At 36.6% G+C, this 26,859-nt stretch overlaps 1 protein-coding gene across 1 annotated transcript in view; it reads left to right on the forward strand.

Moving 5' to 3' along the window:
* The window catches only part of LOC138709934 (fatty acid synthase-like), a 38,860-nt gene that overhangs the window by 7,850 nt on the left and 4,151 nt on the right, over positions 1-26,859 (forward strand). Inside the window, exons 3-10 of the mRNA XM_069840624.1 lie at positions 1,263-1,493; positions 4,869-5,058; positions 7,651-7,845; positions 10,483-10,840; positions 11,749-11,890; positions 15,177-15,293; positions 18,135-18,243; positions 20,624-20,869. Of these exons, the coding sequence (XP_069696725.1) occupies positions 1,263-1,493; positions 4,869-5,058; positions 7,651-7,845; positions 10,483-10,840; positions 11,749-11,890; positions 15,177-15,293; positions 18,135-18,243; positions 20,624-20,869 (1,588 nt within the window). The remainder of the gene's footprint in view (positions 1-1,262; positions 1,494-4,868; positions 5,059-7,650; positions 7,846-10,482; positions 10,841-11,748; positions 11,891-15,176; positions 15,294-18,134; positions 18,244-20,623; positions 20,870-26,859) is intronic.

A 26,859-nucleotide genomic window follows, 5' to 3' on the forward strand; every position in this document is an offset into this window, starting at 1 on the left:
AACCGGTAATATAACTGTTTTATAAATTCCAACTTTCAGATTTTTTGACAGTAGACTGGATGATAAAAGCTTCTCAACAGAATAATAACACGCATTTCCCATATTTATTCTGTGTTTAATTTCCTCCCGAGTGTCATTTATATTTGTTACTGTTGTTCCCAGGTATTTGAATTTGTTCACCTCTTCAAAGGATAAATCTTCAATTTTTATATTTCCATTTCGTACAATATTCTGGTCACGAGACATAATCATATACTTTGTCTTTTTGGGATTTACTTCCAAACCTATCTCTTTACTTGCTTCCAGTAAAATCCCCGTGTTTTCCCTAATCGTTTGTGGATTTTCTCCTAACATATTCACGTCATCCGCATAGACAAGCAGCTGACGTAACCCGTTCAATTCCAAACCCTCTCTGTTATCCTGGACTTTCCTAATGGCATACTCTAGAGCAAAGTTAAAAAGTAAAGGTGATAGTGCATCTCCTTGCTTTAGCCATTCATGCGACCTTCATATTCAATCAAACGATGGTTCCTCATAAATTAAAATCAATTTATTTAATATTTCAGCAGCAATATGGCCATATTCACAACGAAAGAAGAAGTAAAAATAAAAGAAGTGCGTCGCCTCGCTTCTGATTCGTGATTGGGTGATGTTCCACTTATGTTTCTTCGCGTTTGTGAAAGGTAGATCTTGGCAATGTTGAATCAGCTCCGTCTTGCATTCGTTCATTCTAACGTTGATCGTAATCAAAAACATGGAGCTTGTATTTGTCGAACTTCAACGAACTTCACTGTAACGAAAAGTAACTCAACGCAAACGAACGTTGAACGTAATCCCTGCCACAACCTGTAGCAAACTGTGCACTCGCAGCGGGATTCGAACCCATAGCATGGTGGAGAACATTTCAAAAAGATTTCTTCATTTTGTACCAAATTCATGGTCATATCACAGTCTAGTATATACAGTCACGAAGCTCAATACGTAGTAAATATGCATACATTAGATAGTTGCTCACCACTAGGATCGCTAATATCGCCTCATTATAGACAATGCAGAATAGTACCGGCAAAGTCTTTTGTTTCTAGCACCCTCACAACTCAAGCTTCGTGACTGTATATAGTAGACTGTGGCCATAGTCCCATCATCACCAATCTGTTCAGTGTGACAATGGTTGCATGTAATTATTGTGTCATGTGATCGGCCAGGTTTCTGAGGTCTATAAGAGAAACAGCAAGTTCATGACGTCATTTCTATGTCCACAGCACTACCAAGGCAGCAAGCGTCCGGTCTGGTACGTGTTCACTGGCATGGGTTCGCAGTGGACAGGCATGGGCAAGGCCTTCCTCAGCATTCCCATCTTCGCAGCTGCCATCGACAAGTGCCAGAGGGCTCTGCAGCCCTACGGGGTGGACGTGCACCACATCATCACCACTGACGACCCCACAGTCTTCGACAACATCCTCAACTGCTTCGTGGGCATCGCAGCCTGCCAGGTACCGTGACTGGGTTGCAAACTCGGTTACATTCACGATGGGAACATAAACATAACAGCAAACATACTTGGTAACCATGGAAACATAACAACGACGCCATTTCCTCATATTCTGTCGTATACTTCAGCGCTCCACGATTGTGTTCTGTTTGCTAATCACGTAAGCATAAGCATGAAAGTTTGGAGTTTGCAAACTTTCAAGTTAACGTCTTACGGTAATGTTTATGTGAATGCTTATGTGAATCATTGTGAATGATCCCATTTGGTAGCCTGGCCGCAAACTTGTGTGTTCATGTTACGGTTATGTTTAATTTTCATTGTGAATGGGCCTTAAATACCGAACCTGTAAACACACAATAACATGAAATGTTATCTGTACAGGGAATTACGAGTGAAGATAGAGAAATGAAATGGTAAAACATAATTTATTAGTAAACAAAATATGTGATAGGGTAAAAGAATATAATTATGGCTGAATCATGTATGCAGAGAGTCATTGAAAATATGCACGGGATTTTCTTCTGTTCGTTTCAATAACAATGTTTAAAAAATGTTGCTTTATATTACATTTTAATGTTCTTTAGGGTGCGAAATACGCGCGAAATTGCTCGATTTTTACGAAATATTCACCGAAATTAAACCATTTTAATCACGAAATCAAGGTAAAATAATCACCATAAAATCATGCCCCTATTGTATTGTATTGTATTTATTTACATGGTATTCGTAAATTGCTTCACAGCTAGAGTATGGAGCAAGTCAAACAAAAAAAAATCTTAATAGTAGGCCTACTATAGTAATATAAAGTCTTAATTCTGTGGCCGGGAGGAAAAAGGTCTTAAGTAAAAATTTTATACTTTTCAGGAGAGCAGTAGAAAGATTAAAATTGGTGTCAGTTATAGAGTTTTTTAATTAAGAGATTTTTTTCTGGATATTATTTGTTTATATTTCTTCTAAACGTGCTCATGTAACAATTTTCTTGATTATTTCCAAAAATAGCCGCACCTTTAAGACTAGAACCCAAACTGAGTGGAAGGGACTATGTAAACATAAGACATTTCTCGTGTCAAAATAAATGAGAAATGTAAATTATTAGGAATGCAAAATGGGTCTTAAACAATTATAGGACTGTTTGCCCTGGTGCTTAAAGTTTTGAAAGGAAAGAGCATCAGTATGTGATAAAATGGCTAAAATACAAGTTAGATCTTTTTAATAGGGAAGCATGGAAAGTAAACATGTGATGGTTTGTAAGGAATAAAGTATTAAATATTCTTAAGTCCTTTATTCTGTGTGTGCTCGATTCAAAAAGTACTTAGGACATTTGGTAACGCTCTATAAATCCAGTCAGGAGTCTTATTTAACTTTAACCGTTTTACCAGATTGTAGAGAATCGTTTCCGCTTTCAGAATATATAAAAATCTCGTTTTCACAAAAAATTGACTTAAGACCTTTTTCCTCCCAGCCACAGAATATTATAGTCACGGTCTAGATGAAATATATACAGAAGAGTTTTACAATATAGTCACTAGTACAACACAAAGTTTTACTATCAATACCCAATATAACACAAATATTCATACAGCGTTGTTGAATGCCATAAATTCACCTACAGAATAGAAGGCGTGAGAAATTAGGTACTTCTTTAATTTGGTTCTAAATAATCTTATGTTTTGAGTTTCATTTTTTATATCGAAAGGGAGGCTATTAGAAATTTTTACTGCCACATAACGCACTCCTTTTTGATAGCACGATAGACTTGCCGATGGAGTACGAAAGTCATTTTTTGACGTGTACTTACTCGTATGCTGTAAACTGTTGAATTACTTACAAAGTTTTCACGATTACATACGAGGAAGTTTATTAATGAATAAAATATACTGACAAGCCATGGGCATTATTTGTAGTTTTTTTTAAATAGTCCTACACGATTCCCTAGATTTAACATGACACACAACAATAGAAACAGGAACTCAACAATAGTAACATCGGCCTACTGATATTACGCAAAGATCGTACATGCGATATGACCACAGATGTTAAAGCATGTATAAATAAACTTAACAAATTAAATTACAAAAAAACAACCTCCGGAATTTACATGCTGCCATTGAAGAAAAGTTGAAAAGATTAATGGCTGCATTCAGCCAGGACAGTGTTGATTTATTTTATTTTATTGGGTTATTTTACGACGCTATATCAACATCTAGGTTATTTAGCATCTGAATGAAATGAAGGTGATAATGACGGTGGAATGAGTCCGGGGTCCAGCACCGAAAGTTACCCAGCATTTGCTCGTATTGGGTTGAGGGAAAACCCCGGAAAAACCTCAACCAGGCAACTTGCCCCGACCGGGATTCGAACCCGGGCCACCTAGTTTCGCGGCCAGACGCGCTGACCGTTACTCCACAGGTGTGGACGACAGTGTTGAGGTAGCACTCAAATAGGGACCGCATTGAACACCTTGCTGATCGACAGCACTGAAATAGCGGTAACCATTTCTCATAGCAAATTTCTTTTCGCCTCAACTTTCCGTGCGTTTTCTCTTTCTAAAGAGCTTCAGTAAATCGCTTCATGCCTTTGCTGCAGCAAAATGAGGGTCGAAAAAAAAAACGCAATTAGGTCACGTGACTGCAAAATGGTGGACAATTAATAATGGCTTCTATTACTGCAGTAATCAATTTAACCTTAAAAGAACCGAACATGTTAAATAGTTTGGACTTCCATGATAATGACATAGAATTATTATTACTAGACGATTTTAACAATAATAAACGTTGCAAAAGACCAAAACACGCACTCCGCCATGATAGATCGTGCAGCAAACTCGTAAAGCGAAGCTTTGATTTGCTGCACGGTTGCTGCAGCGACGATGAAGCAAATGTAATAAAAGAACGGTCTTGCTGCAGCGGTTTACGTCTTGCTTTAAAAAAAAAACGCACGGTTTGCTTGAAGCCAGAGAGAGTGGAGGGGGTAGGCAACAACCAATGGTGTCTTATATTCCGGAGTAGACAGAAAAATGGTGTGTTTCTTTGTAAACACAGCGGTCATTTTGGAACTTGGTCGTCCAGACACTCACAGCTGCTGTAACTCAGCAAAAATGAGTAGCTGAATCTGCGCTGTCCTGGCTGAACGCTGGCAATGATATCTATAAAAGGAAGGAAAAGGACAGCATAATTAAATCTGTAAAGGAGATTGATGTTGTACAGTTCTCACATTCTTTCTCTAGTACTGGTATTCAATTAAATTTTTAAGTCTTAAACTTGGCGAGGGGATAACAATTTCCCCCACAAATGACGCCTCTAAACCAAACATTTTATTACTACAAGATAAGCAGCTCACGTGTTGTATTCAATGTGCACCGTGTTCTGTTTTACAGATAGGGCTGGTAGACATAATGAACGCCGTGGGAATTGAAGCTGACGGCATCGTGGGCCACTCGGTGGGCGAGCTGGGTTGCAGCTATATGGACGGCTGCTTCACGGCCGAGCAGATGGTGCTGGCCGCGTACTTCCGCGGGAGGGCCTCTATTGAGACAGAGCTGATCGACGGCCTGATGGCTGCAGTGGGTGAGCACCATTATCTGGCCTTTATATGGACCGACATAAAGTCTTCATGAATTTGTTTGTTTATTTCTTTATTTACTTATTTATCCATTTATTTATTTATATATTTGTTTATTTCTTTATTTACTTATTTATACATTTATTTATTTGTTTATTTATTTCTTTATCTACTTATATATCCATTTATTTATTAATATATCTGTTTTATTTCTTTATTTACTTATTTAATTATACATTTATTTATTTGTTTGATTATTTCTTTATTTACTTATTTATTTATTTTTATTTACTTATTTATTTATACATTTATTTATTTGTTTATTTGTTTCTTTATCTACTTATATATCCATTTATTTATTTTTATATCTGTTTTATTTCTTTATTTACTTATTTCTTTATACATTTATTTATTTGTTTAATTATTTCTTTATTTACTTATTTATTTATTTTTATTTACTTATTTATTTATACATTTATTTATTTGTTTATTTATTTCTTTATCTACTTATATATCCATTTATTTATTTATATATCTGTTTTATTTCTTTATTTACTTATTTATTTATTTATTTATACATTTATTTATTTATATATTTATTTATTTACTTATTTATTTATAACTTACTTACTTACTTACAAATGGATTTTAAGGAACCCGCAGGTTCATTGCCGCCCTCACATAAGCCCGCCATCGGTCCCTATCCTGAGCAAGATTAATCCAGTCCCTATCATCATATCCCACCTCCCTCAAATCCATTTTAATATTATCCTCCCATCTACGTCTCGGCCTCCCCAAAGGTCTTTTTCCCTCCAGTCTCCCAACTAACACTCTGTATGCATTCCTGGATTCGCCCATACGTGCTACATGTCCTGCCCATCTCAAACGTCTGGATTTAATGTTCCTAATTATGTCAGGTGAAGAATACAATGCGTGCAGTTCTGCGTTGTGTAACTTTCTCCATTCTCCTGTAACTTCATCCCTCTTAGCCCCAAATATTTTCCTAAACACCTTATTCTCAAACACCCTTAATCTCTATTCCTCTCTCAAAGTGAGAGTCCAAGTTTCACAACCATACAGAACAACCGGTAATATAACTGTTTTGCCGTGGTGATAGGGACCCACAATACATGGACTTATTTATTTATACATTTATTTATTTATTTACTTATTTATCCATTTATTTATTTATATATTTGTTTTTTATTTCTTTATTTACTTATTTATTTATATATTTGTTTTTTATTTCTTTATTTACTTATTTACTTATACATTTATTTATTTGTTTATCTCCACACCTGTGGAGTAACGGTCAGCGCGTCTGGCCGCGAAACCAGGTGGCCCGGGTTCGAATCCCGGTCGGGGCAAGTTACCTGGTTGAGGTTTTTTCCGGGGTTTTCCCTCAACCCAATACGAGCAAATGCTGGGTAACTTTCGGTGCTTGACCCCGGACTCATTTCACCGGCATTATCACCTTCATTTCATTCAGACGCTAAATAACCTAGATGTTGATAAAGCGTCCTAAAATAACCCAATAAAATAAAAAAATTAAATAAGTATTTGTTTATTTATTTCTTTATTTACTTATATATCCATTTATTCATTCATTTATTTATTTATTTATTTGCTTTTATTTCTTCATTTACTTATTTATACATTTATTTATTTACTTATTTATTTATACATTTATTTATTTATATACTTATTTATCCATTTATTTATTTATACATTTGTTCTATTTCTTTATTTACTTATTTATTTATACGTTTTTTATTTATATATTTGTTTATTTATTTATTTACAAATTTATTTCTTTACTTATTTATTTATATATTATATATTTATCTTCTTCTTCTTCTTCTTCTTCTTCATCTTCTTCCGATTTCATGACTGCTGATGCCGTCTTCCAGAAACCAAACGCCAAACCTTCCTATCCATCCACTTTTCTGGTGTCAAATTCCTTGAAGTCATGGCAGTCTGTACCCCTTCTATCCACGTCTTTGCTGGACGACCTCATTTCCTTCTTTCTGATGGTATCCATTCCATAATTTGTCGTGGTAGTCGTTCTCTTCACATGTCCATACCATTGTAGTCTTTTCTTCTCTATAACGTGAATAATGTCTGGTTCTTTCTCTACTTTTATAATTCTTTTATCTGTCTATTTTTTACTCTTTCTTTTTTTTTTTTTGTGTGTGTGAAAATTGTAGAGGCATATCGTCACCAGTACATTTAGCAGACTTTATGGCCGTATATTAACAAAATATATTCATTTACTTATTTATTTATTTATTTATTTACCGGTGCTTTTTATATATTTACTTATGTATTCATTCATTCATTCATTCATTCCTTGTACAGATTATAGGTTCGTCATTAGGTACTTACACAAACATACATCATACATGTAAACATAAAAATGTAACTCAATACAGGACATACCATTAAAATCCAGAAAAATCCAGGACGTCTAGCAACCCTGGTCATTAGTGAAAAAAATCTCCTTCTAGTTCTAGGATGTTGCAGTACCTTCAGTTTTGATTTAATAATAAAGTTTGGTGAAGAAGACGTAAGCCTAAGATTTTCCTTTGTACTTACAGGTCTTGGGGCAAAGGAGATGAAGAAATTATGTCCACCTGACATCGAGGTGGCGTGTCACAATGGACCAGCCTTCTGCACGCTTTCTGGCCCGACAGAATCAATGAAGACATTTGTGAAGAGTCTGCAGCAGCGGGGGGTGTTCGCAAAAGAGGTCAACTGCGCCAACATCGCTTATCACAGCAAGTACATCGCCAGTGCTGGACCTGCCTTGCTCAAATACCTCAAGCAGGTGACAGCTTAAGTCTGATCTAATCCATCAAGCTAATTCAAATTTAACCCAATTGATAACTTATCTTGAAAATATGGAATTAATTTGACAGATTTTTTTGCCTTTATCTTCAAGGCATCTTCAGGTCAAAATGTTTAGTGTTAAAATTTTCTAAATCTTATTTACACTTTATAATCGAAATCAATAACACAGATTCAATGTTTTCATATTCGCAGAAAACACTTAAAATTGATCTATGAAAATATGCTGTTCTGAAAACCTTGACACCAGTTGCACATAAATGGATTTTATTTTTTAATTGAACCAGTAATCAATAATAAGCTAGGTTTTTCGACTTATTTACTTCAGGCCTCTTTATAACCTCCTTTTTACAGGAAGTATTTTAAATGTCATATAGCCTAAAATCTGAGTGGGAACGAACTTATTTTACATACCTACTAATTTTCATAGAAATCAATTCAGCCATTATCGAGTGAAAAGGTAACAAACACACAGACATACAAACAAAAATACAAAACTGCGATTTTCGGCCTCAGGATAGTTAATTATAATCTTAACATCAATTATTTTTGTAAAAGCGAAAATTACCAGAAAAATTTCAGTTACAGATTTATTATTAGTATAGATTTTAATAGATTTAGATGTGTTATTCGTGAGTGGCTAATAAAAAACCCTGGTTTTTTTAGGAAAGGAACCAGTCCCTACCAAAATTTGCATCAATAATATCATCCATTAAATCCACACGTTTGAGATGAGCAGGGCATGTAGCACGTATGCGCGAATCCAGAAATGCATATAGAGTGTTAGTAGGGACGCCAGAGGGGAAAAGACCTTTGGGGAGGCCGAGACGTAGATGGTGAGATAATATTAAAATGGATTTGAGGGAGGTGGGATATGATGGTAGAGACTGGATTAATCTTGCTCAGGATAGGGACGAATGGCGGGCTTATGTGAGGGCGGCAATGAACCTCCGGGTTCCTTAAAAGCCAGTAAGTAAGTAATAAGATCATCGAACAAGTTAAAAATTTTAGTTATCTCGGTTACCAAATTTCATATGAAGAAGAAAAAGATTTGAATGAGAAAATTATTTAATTCAACAGAGCAATGGGGATAATTAATCATATATTCAAACCAACCTTAGTACAAAAACACACGCGCACCAGAATTTATAAAACATTGGCCAGACCTATATCTGTCTTGGTAGTGAAGCTTGGACGATTCGTAATATTGATTCACAAAGATTAACGGTGTCAGAAATGAGATTTATGAGTCATAGAGCGGGATACACGAGAATGGATCACATTAGAAATTTTGACATTATGAAAGAATTGCAGATTGAACCGATTACGGAATACCTACAGAAATACAGACAAAACTGGAGATCACATGTCATCAGAATGCCTCGTTCTAGAATTCCACGCCAGATTTTAAATTACCATCCTGTGGGAAAGAGATCCTTGGGCAGACCGTTCAAGCGTTGGCAAGAGACCGTAACGGGCCATTAGGCCCAATACATGCAAGGATGATGATGGTGATGATGATGATGATGATGATGATGATGATGATGATGATGATGAATTTATGGAAACTAGTGTTGATATAATATTTTAGTTAGTTTGTTTTTTTCTTTTGACTTTGTCTATGTACATGTGGTACCACAATTGTTTTTTTATCAATAAATCAATATAAGATGCTACTGCAGAAGTCAATGTTGAGGCTTCTGGCAGTTGTCTTTATATATCCTGAGGGAGCGAATTTAATCATCAGGGCATATTTAAATGTAGGTCATGTCTGTTGGGTATTGTTCTTTTGTTTTGTCAACAAATGAATGCAACCATATATCATAGTCTAGTATTTACAGTCACGAAGCTTGAGTTATTGAGAGTATTAGGAACAATTGACTGTGCTGGTACTATTTCGCATTGTCTGTGATGAGGCGATATTAGCGATCCTAGTGGTTAGCAACTATCTATGGATGCATAATCCCTACGTACTGAGCTTCGTGACTGTATATACTAGACTGTGCGTACATTAAAAACGAAAAATAAATATCATCCATGTTATTACTACAACCAAATTTCATTTAATTTTGTTTAATATTTTCTTAAGAGCGAAATGAGTCTTACAACAGAGCATTACAAATATGTTCTTGAAACTTAGTTCCGCACAAGAATTTCGGTGAGCAGTATCGTTATGATGTTGATCATTGTGTAAATGAATTTCTGGCCAATTGGCTACATTCCGTCGACGAAACCTTCTCAGAATTGTTAACAGATGAATTCAGTATTTTCTTGTTCACATGACAAGAAAAAAACCTACATATTTTGAAAGCAGATGTAATTAAAAAAAATTAAAATATTAAGTGTGAAATTTAGACATTCCATTAAATCAGTAACATTACCTGTCATTGGTTAGTCTCGGCAAAGAAACCTATCACATTTTGAACCTAAAATGAGTGCCGGAAGTGCCCATTCAAAATTAAACATGGGGTAGAATAAATACCAGTACTGCAATATTAGGACATAATAATTTCAATGTTTACGGATGCCAAATTGTCGACATATTGTATTTCAATTGTCTAGTTAGGACAGAAATGGTTAAGCTGCTCTTCATTCACTTAAACAACACAGACGCAAGCTTCTGTTCTCTGCACAGGTCATTCCCAATCCAAAGCCCAGGTCGCCCCTGTGGGTAAGTTCCTCGGTGCCAGAAAGTGAATGGGACACTCCACTGGCGAAGCTCTCTTCAGCCGAGTACCACACCAACAATCTGCTGGGCTCCGTGCTATTTGAGGACGCCTGCAAGCACATCCCAAACAATGCCATCACCATAGAGATCGCTCCTCATGGCCTTCTGCAAGCCATCCTCAAGCGCTCCCTGGACAAGAATATCATCAACATTGCAGTCACCCAGCGGGGCCATCCCAATGGAACTGAAGTGCTGTTCTCAGCTCTGGGAAGGTGAGAAGCATCGGGGAAGTATGGGAGTGAAGCTTCTTTGTTTGGCAAATATTGCAAATTTGAGGGAAAGGTTGATTAATTATTATACATCTTGATTACACAACTTTTAACACTCTATCACTTCGGAATATGTATTATAAGACTTTCTTGTGTTAAATGTTGACGTACCTTGTTAACATATTTCGACCTATTTTGGGTCATCTTCAGATCTGGTCATTGTTGGTCTTGGCGCCTCTTGTTTTGTTTCCTGTGAGGGCGTGTTCGTGTGGTGTAAAGTGGAGTCAAAGAGTGTGTGTGTGTGTTCTGAAATTGAGTTGTGTGTTGAGAATTTCATTGGGATGTGTTTTTGCGTGTCTGTATATTTCATATTGTTCTAGTGTGTTTAGTTTCTGACTTTTTGGTTGGATGTGCAGTATTTCCATGTCTGTGTTGATGTCTCTGTAGGTCTGTCCAAACACGTTACAAAGAACACATCACAAATGCTAACCACGCCTACAGAGTCATCAACACAGACATGGAAATACTGCACATCCAACCAAAAAGCCAGAAACTCAACACACTAGAACAATATGAAATATACAGACACACGAAAACACACCCCAACGAAATTCTCAACACACAACTCAATTTCAGAACACACACACTATTTGACACAACTCTTCATCACATGAACGCACCCACACAACAGGCAGCGAAGTTGAGATAGCGCCGAGATCTAGTAGGCTCTGAGGATGGTGTCAAGTAGCACTGAAACAGCTGTAAGCCGAACATGCTTACATAATTAACATGAGTAAGATCGCCTTTTGATCAATTATTTTTATCCAGACATGTAGTTCTCATGTGGACATTGTGCTGTAACGAATCCTTCTTTCTTCCATAATTATTTTTGTCTTTGTTGTTTGTTGCAGGCTGTATGAGCTTGGCTTGCAGCCCCAGCTGACTCGTCTGTACCCCCAGATTGAGTACCCTGTGAGTAGAGGCACGCCCATGCTCTCTCCCCTCGTGCAGTGGGAGCACTCTGAAGACTTCTTCGTCATGATTTATAAGCAGGTAAGCTAGTTGAAACGAAAACAAGCCTAGGTTCAGTGGTCGTTGTTCACTCATTGTGCTTGGCAGAACCATCTGTCATACCTCATCCCTTGCTATTCGATATTATGTTCAAAATACTTACTTACTTACTTTACTTACTTACTTACTTACTTACTTTTAAGGAACCCGGAGGTTCATTGCCGCCCTCACATAAGCCCACCATCGGTCCCTATCCTGAGCAAGATTAATCCAGTCTCTACCATCATATCCCACCTCCCTCAAATACATTTTAATATTATCCTCCCATCTAGTCTCGGCCTCCCTAAAGGTCTTTTTCACTCTGGCCTCCCAACTAACACTCTATATGCATTTCTGGATTCGCCCATACGTGCTACATGCCCTGCCCATCTCAAACGTCTGGATTTAATGTTCCTAATTATGTCAGGTGAAGAATACAATGCGTGCAGTTCTGCGTTGTGTAACTTTCTCCATTCTCCTGTAACTTCATCCCTCTTAGCGCCAAATATTTTCCTAAGAACCTTATTCTCAAACACCCTTAACCTATGTTCCTCTCTCAAAGTGAGAGACCAAGTTTCACAACCATAAAGAACAACCAGTAATATAACTGTTTTATAAATTCTAACTTTCAGATTTTTTGACAGCAGACTGGATGATAAAAGCTTCTCAACTGAATAATAACAGGCATTTCCCATATTTATTCTGCGTTTAATTTCCTCCCGAGTGTCATTTATATTTGTAACTGTTGCTCCCAGGTATTTGAATTTTTCCACCTCTTCAAAGGATAAATTTCCAATTTTTATACTTCCATTTCGTACAATATTCTCGTCACGAGACATAATCATATACTTTGTCTTTTCGGGATTTACTTCCAAACCTATCTCTTTACTTGCTTCCAGTAAAATTCTCGTGTTTTCCCTAATCGTTTGTGGATTTTCTCCTAACATATTCACGTCATCCGCATAGACAAGCAGCTGATGTAACCCGTTCAATTCCAAACCCTCTCTGTTATCCTGTACTTTCCTAATGGCATACTCTAGACCGAAGTTAAAAAGTAAAGGTGATAGTGCATCTCCCTGCTTTAGCCCGCAGTGAATTGGAAAAGCAACAGATAGAAACTGGCCTATACAAACTCTTCTGTACGTTTCACTGAGACATTATTATTATTATTATTATTATTATTATTATTATTATTATTATTTTATTCTTATTATTAGGATTTTTCTACAATACAGTAGTTATCTTTCACCCAAAGAAATTTCGTTCATACACAGATCTCCATCCTCAGCATTTTCTTCAGTAAGATCTCGCCTAGCCATACCCCTTCTGACGCCATCCATCCATCGTTCTCTTGGTTTTCCTCTTCTTCTCCTTCCCTCCGCAGTCCACTCGAACATCATCTTCGGTATTCTTCCTTTTTCACCCTCTTCACGTGTCCAAACCATTTTAATCTGCTTTCTTCAATTACTTCATTAATGTCCGTTTCCACCTCCATAATTTCTCTAATTCTTTGATTTCTAATTGTTTATCATTATTATTATTATTATTATTATTATTATTATTATTATTATTAATAATAATAATATTATTATTATTATTATTATTATTATTATTATTATTATTAAATCCCCATTGTCACCAGGGTATCTTTCGACATTTCTGATCCTCTCTCCTGCTGGTGGCTTAGCCTACGCGTAACCCACTTCTAAGGTTGGAGCACCTGGAAGGCAGAGTTACATTACCCCGATGATATGATAGAATGATCATGATTATATGGTGCCAGGAGAACGTAAGCTAAGTTCCAGACCATAGATGAACACAGAATAATCGCCTTTTAAGGAAAACTTCCTATGATGTTCTAACCAGGAATCGAACTGTAGCCAGAAGCTCTGACCACTAGATCATGAGGCTGGTCGTATTATTATTATTATTATTATTATTATTATTATTATTATTATTATTATTGTTGTTGTTATTATTATTATTATTATTATTATTATTATTATTATTATTATTATTATTATTATTATTATTATTATTATTATTATTACATTTTCATAATCATGTCCAACATATTTATAATCATTATATTTGAATGCTCGGACTTATAAGGTCTGTAACTTATTCTTTCTCTACCCCAGCTACTCTTGTAATTCTATACTATACATTAATCAGATCTAAACTAGAATATGCATCTGTCGCCTGGAACTCTATTACTTCTACTGATTCGGCTAAATTGGAAATCATCTAAAGAAAATTTATGTCCCTATGTGCTTTTAGGTTTTTGCCAAATTCATCTGTTTTCAGTTATGAGCGTACTTGTAAATATTTTAACTTCTTTAGCCTTTATGCTAGACGTCTTGAGCTTGACTACTTATTCTTTTGTAAAGGGTGATATTGATTGTGAATCCTTCATAAGCAATATCTACCTTCGGGCCTCTTCGAAAGGTTAAGATTTCAAAAACTTTTTTATACCTATAAGCCTAAATCTCTCTCTCCAGTTGTCAGATGCATGAAAGCTGCCAATTTACATTATATTAGTTCAGATCCGTTTATTGTATGGTTTGTTGTTTGGCTATTCTTATATTAAGCATATTCATTTTTAACTTCGTTTGTGTTGTTTTTAGCTTTTCTGTATCATGTATTTTTGTAATTATCCATTTTGTCATTATTGTTTATTTGTATTTGTCTCTAATTTTAATATATTTGTATGCTCTGTGTCTTATATTATTCCAGTCTTCATTTATATGATTTCATTAATTCATTTGTAATTCATTTCATTTAATTGCCACTATTTTAATTATCTCACTGAACTAATTTTAATAATTATTTGTGCTATTTACTTTGTTGCATTTGGTCAATGATTAATGTAGACTATTTTATTGTTTGTATTTTCATCTCATTGCCATTTTCTATCATTCATTCTCATCATCATTTGTTGTTTTGTTTGTATCTTGTGCTAAACTGTAATTGGCCTTGTGCTGTTGTTTTGCACGTTAATATTCTAAAAAATAAATAAATAAAAAAAATAAAAATTATTATTATTATTATTATTATTATTATTATTATTATTATTATTATTCACGGTATTCTCTTCAAGGGCAGGTCTTTCACTACAAACCCAGCATTCTCCAATCTTTACTATTTTCCACATTATTATCATTAATATTATTATTATTATTATTATTATTATTATTATTATATTATTGTTGTTGTAATAATGATTGTAGCAATGTTTGTTCCAAGTCATTTGTTATAGTTGTACCTAATGTTTCGTGTTGGTTCGCAGGCTAAAGGCAAGGCTAGTGAGCGCCACCTGACTGTCTCCTGGGAGGACAAGTCCAAGCAGTTTCTCTCCGGCAGCGTTATAGATGGCAGGAATGTCTTCCCCGCGATGGGCTTCATCGTAAGTTGAACCTACTGCAATGCTTCGTATGACATTAAGGCAGAAATAGGAAAGATTGTGATGCTGCAGAAAATGAATTTATTAATACTACCATCCCATGATAGCGAGAAAAAAATTGTTTTAGGCATTGTATCTGTCTGTGTACAGTGACTTTTTTCTAGACTAGAGGTTCTCAATCTTTTTCAACGACGTACCACTATTTTTAATTTAGGACATTAGCTGTACCACTAACCAAATTTGTTATGGGAAAAGTCATATGTCGTTCCCAGGGTTATAATGAATGTTTCTGTGCTGAAATATCAGTAACTTATAGTTTATTTAATTGTGAGTAATTAGGGACTCGAACCCAGACCACCTGCATGACAGGCTGAAGGTCTAACCACTGAGCCACCACAGGGGACGTCATTGTAGATGATTATTTACTTTAGCCTTGTAAATAGCTCTACAAATACACTTCAATCTGCCCTAACAGTCAGTAAGGACAGGAATGGTGTAATATGCTATCAGCTTAGCCAGCTGGTGTCACTACAACTTCCTCAGTTTTATAGCTATGTTAACAAAATTTTGGTGAAGTATGCTCCACACAGTGTAGAATCGTTTTAAATGATTGATGGAAAAACGACACGAGTGAACCGAGTTTGTTTTTCCAGCAAGCTCCTCAATTGACTAATAATTAAAAACATTCAAACATATTATTGAAATCATTTTATATTCAAACACATTATTGAAATTATTTTACTTACTTTTCCATTGTATAAAACTTTGAAAACAGCTATATATTTTTATATTTTACGATAATTTATATTTTTATTTCACACTTAAAGTACCACCAAACACTGGCTCACGTATCATCAGTAGTACGCATACCATAGGTTGAGAACCGCTGTCCTAAACTGTAGGTTGGAATTTATTCATATCCAGTACGTCACGAATAAATTTATCCTGAATAATTTCAAGGGAAAAATTGTTCTGGTGCCGGGTATTGATCCCAGGACCTCTGGTTGAACGTACCAGCGCTGTGCTAACTGAGCTACCCGGGAACTCCACCCAACACCGTCTCAACTTTTCCCTTTATATCCACACAACTTGTGTGGGCTGACGAAACGCCAGAGACCCACATCGAGTGCACACAATCTCTGTGTGACTTGGAATTGTGGTTTTCTGTTAACGTACACAATGACGTATATATTATGCAAATCTAGTCTTTCAGGTAAAGCTCCCTGTAAAGCAGATTTGAATAATTTCAAGGGAAAAATTGTTCCGGGGCTGGGTATCGATCCCGGGACCTCTGGTTGAACGTACCAGCGCTCAGAGCTTTACAGGGAGCTTTACCTGAAAGACTAGATTTGCAAATTTATCCTGGGATGAAGTACATGTAGTAACTAATAATATGAGAAACATAATCGTTATGGATAATATAAAGTGTCTAATGAAAAAGTAGGTATAATATGTGTCATATTGTTTATTCTTTATACAGTGAAACTTTGTTTATATTATGTTTCACACTGCTGAAGTTTCGGAAAAATCCATGAACTCTCCATATTAATTTATTATTTCTGTTATACGTTTCTCGTATATTCGTTTTTTATAGTTACACAATCGCATTTTAAACCAGAGATACGAAACTTCATTTATAGCCTATGTTCTAAATCAGTTTTGTCGAAATGTGTTTGCTGTGAAAATTAAGAACGCGAAAAAACAGCACGTTATCATTGTTAAGTTGCGACCCACTTTGAAATTCGTGGAAATTCGTAGCTGCCCATGCTTGCCCCCAACAACCTTGTGTCCTTTAATGACGCTGTTACTGCATTAGAAACAGTGAAACATTTTGTAATACCTACGTCATGATGTAACTGAACAATTTACGGAACAGTTATCACAATTTATTCCTCACCAGCAAACAGTTCAAAATAACTGACGTTTTGTAAAATAGTCCCATGTTATTAATTGAAGATCGCATTGGAAGAACGATGTATGTCATGTCGTAAATGTTTTTGCATTGGAGTTTGAAATGAAATATATGACACAGCTTTGGCTATAAGCAGCTAAATCAATCTTCTTAATGTATCCAGCTGTTTGCCGACAACATAAAGTCCACTATAGTCCACTGTAGTCTATTCAGTTGTTGTTTTTCATGAGAAATGAGGGGTATTTTGATCAGTGTTCATTATAGATGCTGTTGCTAGTAGCCAGAGGTGGGGTGTAGTCAATATATACTGCAGGGCTGTGTCTTCTGCAACTAGTACTGATGATTTTAATTTACTTCTTTTGTGGTTTATGGATGCACAGTATAGAAAAATGTGTTCATCATGATTATTACACCACAGACAAGTAGGATTATCAGAAATGTGAAATCGGTGTAGGTACAATTGAGTGACAATGTGACCTGTTCTGGCTCTTGTTAAAAATGTCTGAACATGTCTGGGCAAGTTTTTATACATTTCCAGGTCATTTGGTTTCTTTTGTACAGACTGTAAAATTTTTCCTTTGTCAGAAGAGAGCCAATTGTAGATTCATATGTTTGTAAAATGAGACTTCACTGAAGCAAAAGCACTGGATAGAAATAAGCAGCTAAGATTTCCTAGAAATAATTTTACATTGTTTAAGAATATGTGTTATAAATTTCAGTACTGCATTAGACTTAAAGATGGCTTACCCGTGAAGTTATAAATTTCTCTTGTGAAAATGTTATTAAATAGACTCAGCTTGTTCTCCTGATATAGTCTTCAAATATTATATCAGATGCTATTTTTTTTAGACTTCCATAAAAACGTATAAATGAAGTTTTACTGTACATTTTAAGTGCTACATATTACAGAACTTGATTGTGCTTTCCAACAGGAAATCGTGTGGGAGACATTTGCACTAGTGACTGATCAAGTGTATACAGACTTCCCGGTTGTTTTCGAAAATGTGCGTTTCCACAGACCCGTGGACATCCCTAAACAAGGTAAGTGAGTCTAAGGGAGGGTAAATTAGTGTGTAGGTATTCTTAAAAACATCGTCATGGTTATTTTTGTCTAAATAGTATCTCTATTTTAAGAGGAATACCGGTATTGAATAAAAATTACAATTACAATTACCATCTTCTCGTCTATGAATAGCCTAAAATGTGTGGTAAAGAATTACATTTATTTTATCGTTTATCAAAGGCGTCATTTGGACGGGATAGGACAATTGCCCCCCTTCCATCAGTATAAGATTCATTTAAAAAGAACTACGTAAAGGTTAATTTTTGGTTTTACAGAATTTATCAGAAATGGTACTGTAACAATTGTTATTAGAGTATAAAAATTCACTCCAGCTCCAAGGATGGAACCTGGGTACTTAGTTCTGCGACCAAACACTCTATAGGTCTCGCAAGTACGGATTACCGACGGAAGGAATGTGAATCAAACACTGCGATAAGGAAGAGCGGGCGACAGGAAAGGTCACGAGATAACTTGAATGATATTCAGGAGTACAGTCAGAAGAGAAATGACATCGATAGAATCAGTCTTGCGTTGTGATAGTTACATTACGACTTTAGTTTGTTCCATTGCATGTGAATACGGCATTATTATTTCGTTCGTAAACATATGTTGCGTGTTTAATTAGCTTCGAATTTTTCTCTTGCTACGTTCTTTATTTCCACAGCGATGTCCTCATTTGTTCATCTTCTTGGAAGAGACAGTACTTCCATGGCCCACACCTCTCCCTCCTCTGCGTGCCAACATACACACGTCAAAACAGACAGCAACGCCATCATTGCTTTTCGGTAATCGTTCCTTGCACGAGCTATACCACTGAGCTACGTCGAAGTTCAATCCACAGCAGCGGATCGAATCCATCTCCTTTAGTGTTTTTCCCTTTGTAGTCTTACTCCATGTTCGACATATACAGAGTTAGTTAAAAGTCCCGCACCACCCAAAAAGCTATTGAAGCATACGGTTCAGTGACATGAAACTTGGTATGTGAGGATAACCATATACTAAGAACTCAATAATGGTATTACAGAGTTTTTTCTACTTCCGGTTTAACCGGAAGTAACTCCAAATCTCTTACTTTTAAATGGAACATCCTATATATTATTTTATTTTTGAATAGTGCTCATTAAGAGCTTTTCAAAAAGTACCCACACTTGATACTTCTATACAAATTTAGTGTTGCTAAGTCAAGAAAACAGAAAAGTGTATCGAATATTAAAATAATAAAATACTCCTTTCCTAACAAAAACAAAACAAAGCTAGCTCACCTTCTAAATTATGTGTTCAAATTGGTAGCCCTCAGCTGCTTTACAATGTGTCACTCGATCATAGAAACCATTTAAGGAACGATTTAACCAGGCTTTAGGAATATCTTGCACCACTTCCATTTTTATTTAGCAACACTGAATTTGTACAGAAGTATCAAGTGTGGGTACTTTTTGAAAACCTCTTAATGAGCTTTATTCAAAAATAAAAAAATATATATTAGGTGTTCTATTTAAAATAAGAGAGTTGGAGTTACTTCCGGTTAAACCGGAAGTAGAAAAAACTCGGTAATACTATTATTGAGTCCTTAGTATATGGTTATCCTCACATACCAAGTTTCATGTCACTGAACCGTATGCTTCAAAAGTTATTTAGGTGGTGCGGGACTTTTAACTAATCCTGTATGTTGACATTATATTAAATCAACTGCCATTATACAAGGAGTGCAGTGGCGCCTACTTATATGGGCCCATGGGGCCCAAATCCACCCAATAATTCGTCGTGTTATTATTATTATTATTATTATTATTATTATTATTATTATTATTATTATTATTGCTATTTATGAGATTATTTATTTTAACGTATATCTCAACTGTTTGAGCCCACCCAATGTTTTCCAAAAGTTGATGCCACCGAAGGGGCGCACTCAATTGAGTGACTTGATGGCTGAGATTCCACAGTATATACACTGTTGGGCGAAGAATTTACGTAAAGGTTAATTTTTGGTTCTACAGAATATATCTGTTATGGTAACAATTTATTATTAGAGGAGAAAAACATTAGAGGAGATGGATTCGGTCCGCTGCTGTGGATGAACTTCGACGTAGCTCAGTGGTTGGAGTGCTTGGTACGTAGAACCAAGGACCCAGGTTCGATCCCGGCGCCGGAGCGAATTTTTCTCCTCTAATAACAATTAAAAAAAAAAGTTAATAACTGAGTACTGGTAGTAGGCCTACTGCTACAGAAAAAATTGTGTGAACTGTGTCTTTAATATTACGATATTCATATAATTACGGTTGTTATCATCTTTTATTTTGTGATTACCGGTTGTTAAATACAGACTCACAATTTTATATTGTCGTACTTCCCTCACAGGGGACCTGGAGTTGGGTGTAATGGTTCAGAAAGGCAGTGGACGGTTTGAGGTGACACATAGTGGGTCTCTCGTGGTGAGTGGTGTGGTGCTCACTTCTGACAAGATCTCGCAACAGCTGGCTGTTCTGCAGCCACTCAACCAAGATGGCAGCGAGCTGTCATCCCAGGACGTGTACAGGGAACTGAGTCTGCGAGGCTACAACTACGAGAGCCAGTTCCAGAGCATCGCGTCTCTGCATGCCAGAGGTGAGCACCACAAACTAGAAATATTAGCTTGATGCTTAAGATCATTGCGTTTTTGTTCGTCATGACAACACTGCGTTGCTAAGAGATTGTTTATCGTTTGTCACTTGTCATTTGTTATTTGTGAGTGTTGTGCTTGTAATTGCGGGTTTGAAGATAGTTTGTGCTATTTCTGGGCTAAAGAAGATGAACTGTCGAGTGGAAAAAAAGAAAAATACGAATACTTGCGACATATTCCTCTGCTTGAGCTTAATAAAAGAGTATGATATGATATGATATATATTATTTATTCCACCAGCTTACATCGGTCGTGATGGCCCTTCACATTTCTATATACAGTGCCGTCACTCCCTTGGATACATAACATTCTGCTTACGCTTTTTCTAAACCTCCGGCTATCACATATAAATGACCCTGATCACTTTTCCATCACGTCTCTCACCTCTGTTTCCCTCCCTTCTTATACAGGGTGTTTAAAAAATACGGGGCATAATTTCAGGTATGTATTTCCCACATGTAGACATCAAAATAGTTCATTACAACATGTGTCCGGAAATGCTTTATTTCCGAGTTATGGCCTTCACAACATTGAAATTCACCGGAACGTTTTTCTTTCCGCAGGTCGTTGCCGTCAAAGGAGACATTAAGAGGGCACTCTGACAGTTCATTCCGAGGCGAAGGTTACATTCAGTGTTGTGTAGGCGTTAGACTGTGCGACATGTATTCAAATCAAGAGCTGGCAGAGATACACTTCATGTACGGTAAGGCGGACGGCAATGCTGCGCTGGCTCGTCGTTTGTACCAGGAGAGGTACCCACAGCGACAATGTCCAGATCGGAAGACATTTGTACGTCTCCATTACCGTCTGTGCGAGTATGGAAAATTTAACTCTCCTGGTTTGGGAAGGGGACGACCAAGATCTACAACTCCAGAAGTACAGGAGGAGATTCTGGAGACTGTGAACATGACTCCTTCTATCAGCACACGAAGGGTAGCATTGCAAGTCAATGTTCCTCATACGACTGTCTGGAGACTGTTGAAAGAGTACCAATTGTATCCTTATCATTTGCAACGTGTACAGGCCCTGTCACCAGCAGATTACCCTGCATGAGTTAGGTTCTGTCAGTGGTTCTTGCAGCAGTGTGGTGTAAATCCGAACTTTCCTGCCTTAGTATTATTTACAGATGAAGCACAGTTCACAACAAATTTCCACAATCAGCATGTATGGGCGTATGAAAACCCACGTGCAACTGTTCCATCTCATCACCAGGTGCGGTTCTCCCTCAACATATGGGCTGGTATCATTGGTGATTGATTAGTTGGACCCCATGTACATGTAAACAGACTTACGGGGCAGGCGTACACAAACTTCCTGGAAAACACCATACCTCATGTTTTAGAAGACACTCCACTGATCAATCGTCAACACATTCACTTCTTGCATGATGGAGCTCCTGCACACTTCAGTCGTACGGCTCGCTGGTACTTGGATCGAAGGTTTCCTGATTGATGGATAGGTAGAGGTGGCCCAATTGCTTGGCCTCCACGCTCACCTGATCTGAACCCTCTCGATTTCTACTTGTGGGGCCATTAACTATCATTGGTTTATTCGTCTCCGGTGCCTGATTTGGAATCCCTTCGGAATCGAATTGTGGCATGTTCTGAGGACATATGCAATACTCCTGGAGTTTGGGATCGTGTTCGCAGGTCAATGAGACATCGATGTGAGGTCTGTATTGAAGGAGGAGGTGGACATTTTGAACATCTTCTGTAATGACAATGACGTGTGGAAAGAAAAACGTTCCGGTGAATTTCAATGTTGTGAAGGCCATAACTCGGAAATGAAGCATTTCCGGACACATGTTGTAATGAACTATTTTGATTGTCTACATGTGGGAAATACATACCTGAAATTATGCCCCGTATTTTTTAAACACCCTGTATTTACCCTTCCCTTTCCCAGTTATCTATCTGATTCTAACTAATCTCATTTAACTAAACAATCACTTCTCTCAATCTCTTATTAATTGTTCCGAACATTGTTTACATTAGTTGAACTCTTCCATAGTTGTTAACTTATTTATTCACTTGAATCACTACCATTCACTGACCACTTATTCCCATTAATCTAATCTGTATATTTTCAGACGAAGTAGTTTCTTCAGTTTCATTACCTTTCCATTCCCACTTTCGTTATTATATTTGTATCACTACTTACTTATTATCACTCTCTGGTTATTACTTGTACCTTACCCTTTTTCACTATTATTCCTTTGCCTTGCCGTCTTTTCTGTCACTATCACACACGCATACTATTTTCACTTTATCACTTTCCTATGTCTTGTCACTCAAGCACCAACCTCTTAAGTTATAACTTTTCTGTCCCTTACTTCTTCCCACTGACGTACCTCTATTCGGTGTCCCTAATGTTACTTTATCCCTTCCAGTTCTTACAGAATCTTGTCTTCTTATCTTGGTATCTTCTTCATCTCTCGATCCCTTCTGTAATTGCTGACCCATATTCGTTCTTCCAGCTGGATTCACTGAACTCTTTTTGCTGTTCTCAGCTCCTGTATGCCGTCCTTCTGTTCTTCCCTGTCTACCTGATGTCGTCATCATAATTTTAGTGCAAGTGTCTTGTTTCTTCTTCAATTGCTTGTTGACATCCTCGTCCGCTGCTGTTGCTGAGCTATGCATTCCTCTGGTCACTGGCCTCTCTTCCTGGTTCATGTTACTCGTTGACTGGTTCATTCTATTGCTTGCTATTCTTTCCTGTGTGATGACCTCTCCACCTTTTAATTTTTCAAATAGTTCTTCCATCGTGTTTAATATAAAAGAGTAAAGGCAGCAGAGGCGACTTGAAAAATTTGTGCCGTGTATTGGGAAAATGCCATCAGGAAAAGCACTGCAAGAAAATGATTCTTTCATTTCAACACACAACACCCCATACAAAAGTTAGTGTCCGTCCACAGAACATGGCTTCCCAGGAATGTAACCATAACTGCTGGCATTTATTGCCGACAACTTAGAAGCCTTGCGCCCGCAATTGAAGGAAAACACCGGGAAGACTGCATCAAGTGCAGCTGCAACACAATAATGCATGCTCGCACTCCACTAGCATGACCAAAATAGTTATCCAGGAGTTTGGTTGACAGGTGAATCGACATTCTCCATATGTTGTTATTGTTTTCTAATGCCAGGCGTTCGACAATAAAGTCATTTGACCTCTTGCACTCCAATATTTTTCAAAGATATTATCATGACCAGCCAATGAAGCACGGATTTTGAGATGTTCCCAACCCATTCCTTGGTTTGAGTTGCACAATGGACAGTTAGGGGACTGATATATTCCAATTCTATGCAGGTGTTTGGCCAAACAATCATGGCCTGTTGCCAATCTAAATGCAGCTACAGACGATTTGCGTGGTAAATCGGGAATTAACTGTGGATTTTGATGCAGAGAGTTCCATTTTTTCCCTTGGGATTGTGTTATCAAATTTTGTTTGTTGAAGTCTAAGTATGTAGATTTAATAAATCTCTTCACAGAGTAATACGTAGATTTAGTAACAGGTCTGTAAGTAGCAGTGCTGCCCTTCTTTGCTAAAGCATCCGCATTCTCGTTTCCCAGGATTCCACAATGGGATGGTATCCATTGGAATACAATTCTTTTATTGAGTGATATTAATTGAGAGAGCATTTTAGTTATTTCTGCTGTTTGAGATGAAGGTGTGTGTTTAGAGACTATTGATAGAATAGCTGCTTTGGAGTCTGACAATATAACTGCATTCCTAAATTTATTGTTGTGGCTCCTGAGACTTTCACTTATTGCAATCATTTCACCATCAAAACTTGTTGTTCCATACCCAAGAGATCTATAAAGTGAGAAGAGACAGCACGTAACACCTGCACCGGCACCTTGTTCTCTGGAGATCAAGGATCCGTCAGTGTATAAATGAAGCCAGTTTTGTGGAGGGTATCTAATATTAATTGTCTCTAAAGACAATTGTTTTAGTATTTCAGTGTTTACTTCTGATTTCAGTATTTCTTCTGTTAAATTTAGATTATATTCCATATTTAATAGAGTTAAAGGGTTTGGTTTAATTTGTAGGTTTTCTTTTAAATTCGGGATATACATTCTCCATATTCCGCCGATCTTGCGCCTTCAGATTTCGACCCTTTTTCTTTCTATATCCAACAATCTTCAATGGAACTGCTTTGGTAACGAAGATGCTTTACAAACTTGGCTTGACAACTTCTTTAACTCCAAATCAACAGATTTTTTCAGTCGCAGAATCGAAAACTATTCCAGCGTTGGCAGAGAGTCGTAGATAATGTAGGAGACTAATTTAATTTCTGTCTTCTATTCATCTCAAAATAAAAAAAACTTTTGTCGCAGTGGAAAAATGCTACCTTCTCTTACATCAACCCAATGCATTCCAGTGGTGTGGTTTAATTCTGATACCATACTTTGCTTTTGATTGTGTTACTTTGGTTCATTTGTTTTGGAAATTTTTGGATTGAGGCGAGTTCAGATTTTTCTCTTGGATTATATATTCTGTGGTTAGGATTGATCTGGGTTGCAATGGTTGGTTTAAGTTTACTGTAAGTGAACCAATACCAGTACGTTAAAATTAACCAAAAAATCGTTTTTCTGATCTTCATAAAATGAGGTTCGACATTACACAATTATGAATGTTTTTATATGTGGTTTGTATATGTTCAGTCATATTTAAATTTCCCAGGTTGTCTTTAAGGATAACCCAGTCTTACTAATCTTAACCTATGCTAATAATGGTTTTTAATGCAGTTTTTCTTAGAAAGCATTGAGGGTACAGCAATCATCATCATCATCACCATCATCTTCCTAACCAGTATTAGGGCAAGTGGGCTGTTACGGTCTCAAACTAGAATTTTCAGTCCATCTCTTCTTTGGACGGCCTAGAGATCTTTTGCCATATGGGTGGTAATGAAACAGTGCTTTTGGAATTCTGCATCGATCCATTCGTTTGAGATGACCCTTCCACTGAAGTTGATATTTGCTGATGAACTGTATAATGGGTTCTATTTGAAGTTCTTGCAAGGTAGTGATGTGCATTCAATCTACAACCTCTCCTACCCAAATCCCATCCTCACCTTCCCGTGGTGCAACCCGCTTTGAACGAACGAGGCTCTGGGGACCGAGTATCAGCGGTATAACCGAAATGTCATATGCAGAGGAAATGCTGTATAGGTGGGAACCCCACCAATTGCACCTCTCTGGGCTAGCAACCCATTGAGCGTCATTTTCACATTGCTTTCAAGTCTCAACAGAAGCCTCGGGTACAGTAATAATAATAATAATAATAATAATAATAATAATAATAATAATAATAATAATAATTTGTCAGAAACCAGTATATAAAGCCTGGATATGACATCGTCAGGTTAGATGGAATATAATTTTTACAGTTTATTCCTGGCGATTTTAGCTTTAATTTAACAGGGGTTTTCGAAAAATAGGGTTCCATCTGCAATTTTTTTTATATAATGCAAATTTGAGTTTGTATTTTTTGCTATGTTGCTTAGGTTAATATTTTGCGAATTTGAATTTCATAAAAACGCCTGTGCTAAGTCAACAGTAAACTATAATGAATGGTCTCTGAAAGAGAGAGTGAGGGAGTGAGAGTGAGCCAGACAGAAAGAAAGAGAGTTGTGTGTGCGTGCGTACGTACCTGGGTCTCTTGCAAGGTCCCTGAAAGTTTTTAAAGTAATTTTGATGAATAGAAACTAATCAAATGTATATTGATTTTATAGTATTTTTTTTAATTTCATCAGTAGTTTTATTGTTATTGTTACGGTATTATTGTTGTTGTTATTATTATTATTATTATTATTATTATTATTATTATTATTATTATTATTATTTGAAAAATATACTATGTAGTACATCCTACATTAAATATTTTAGAGTAGGCATATATTGTTCACATCAGAGAACTATACATGCATACAAA

Source organism: Periplaneta americana, chromosome 12 (genome assembly GCF_040183065.1).
Source record: "Periplaneta americana isolate PAMFEO1 chromosome 12, P.americana_PAMFEO1_priV1, whole genome shotgun sequence".
Classification (NCBI taxonomy): domain Eukaryota; kingdom Metazoa; phylum Arthropoda; class Insecta; order Blattodea; family Blattidae; genus Periplaneta; species Periplaneta americana.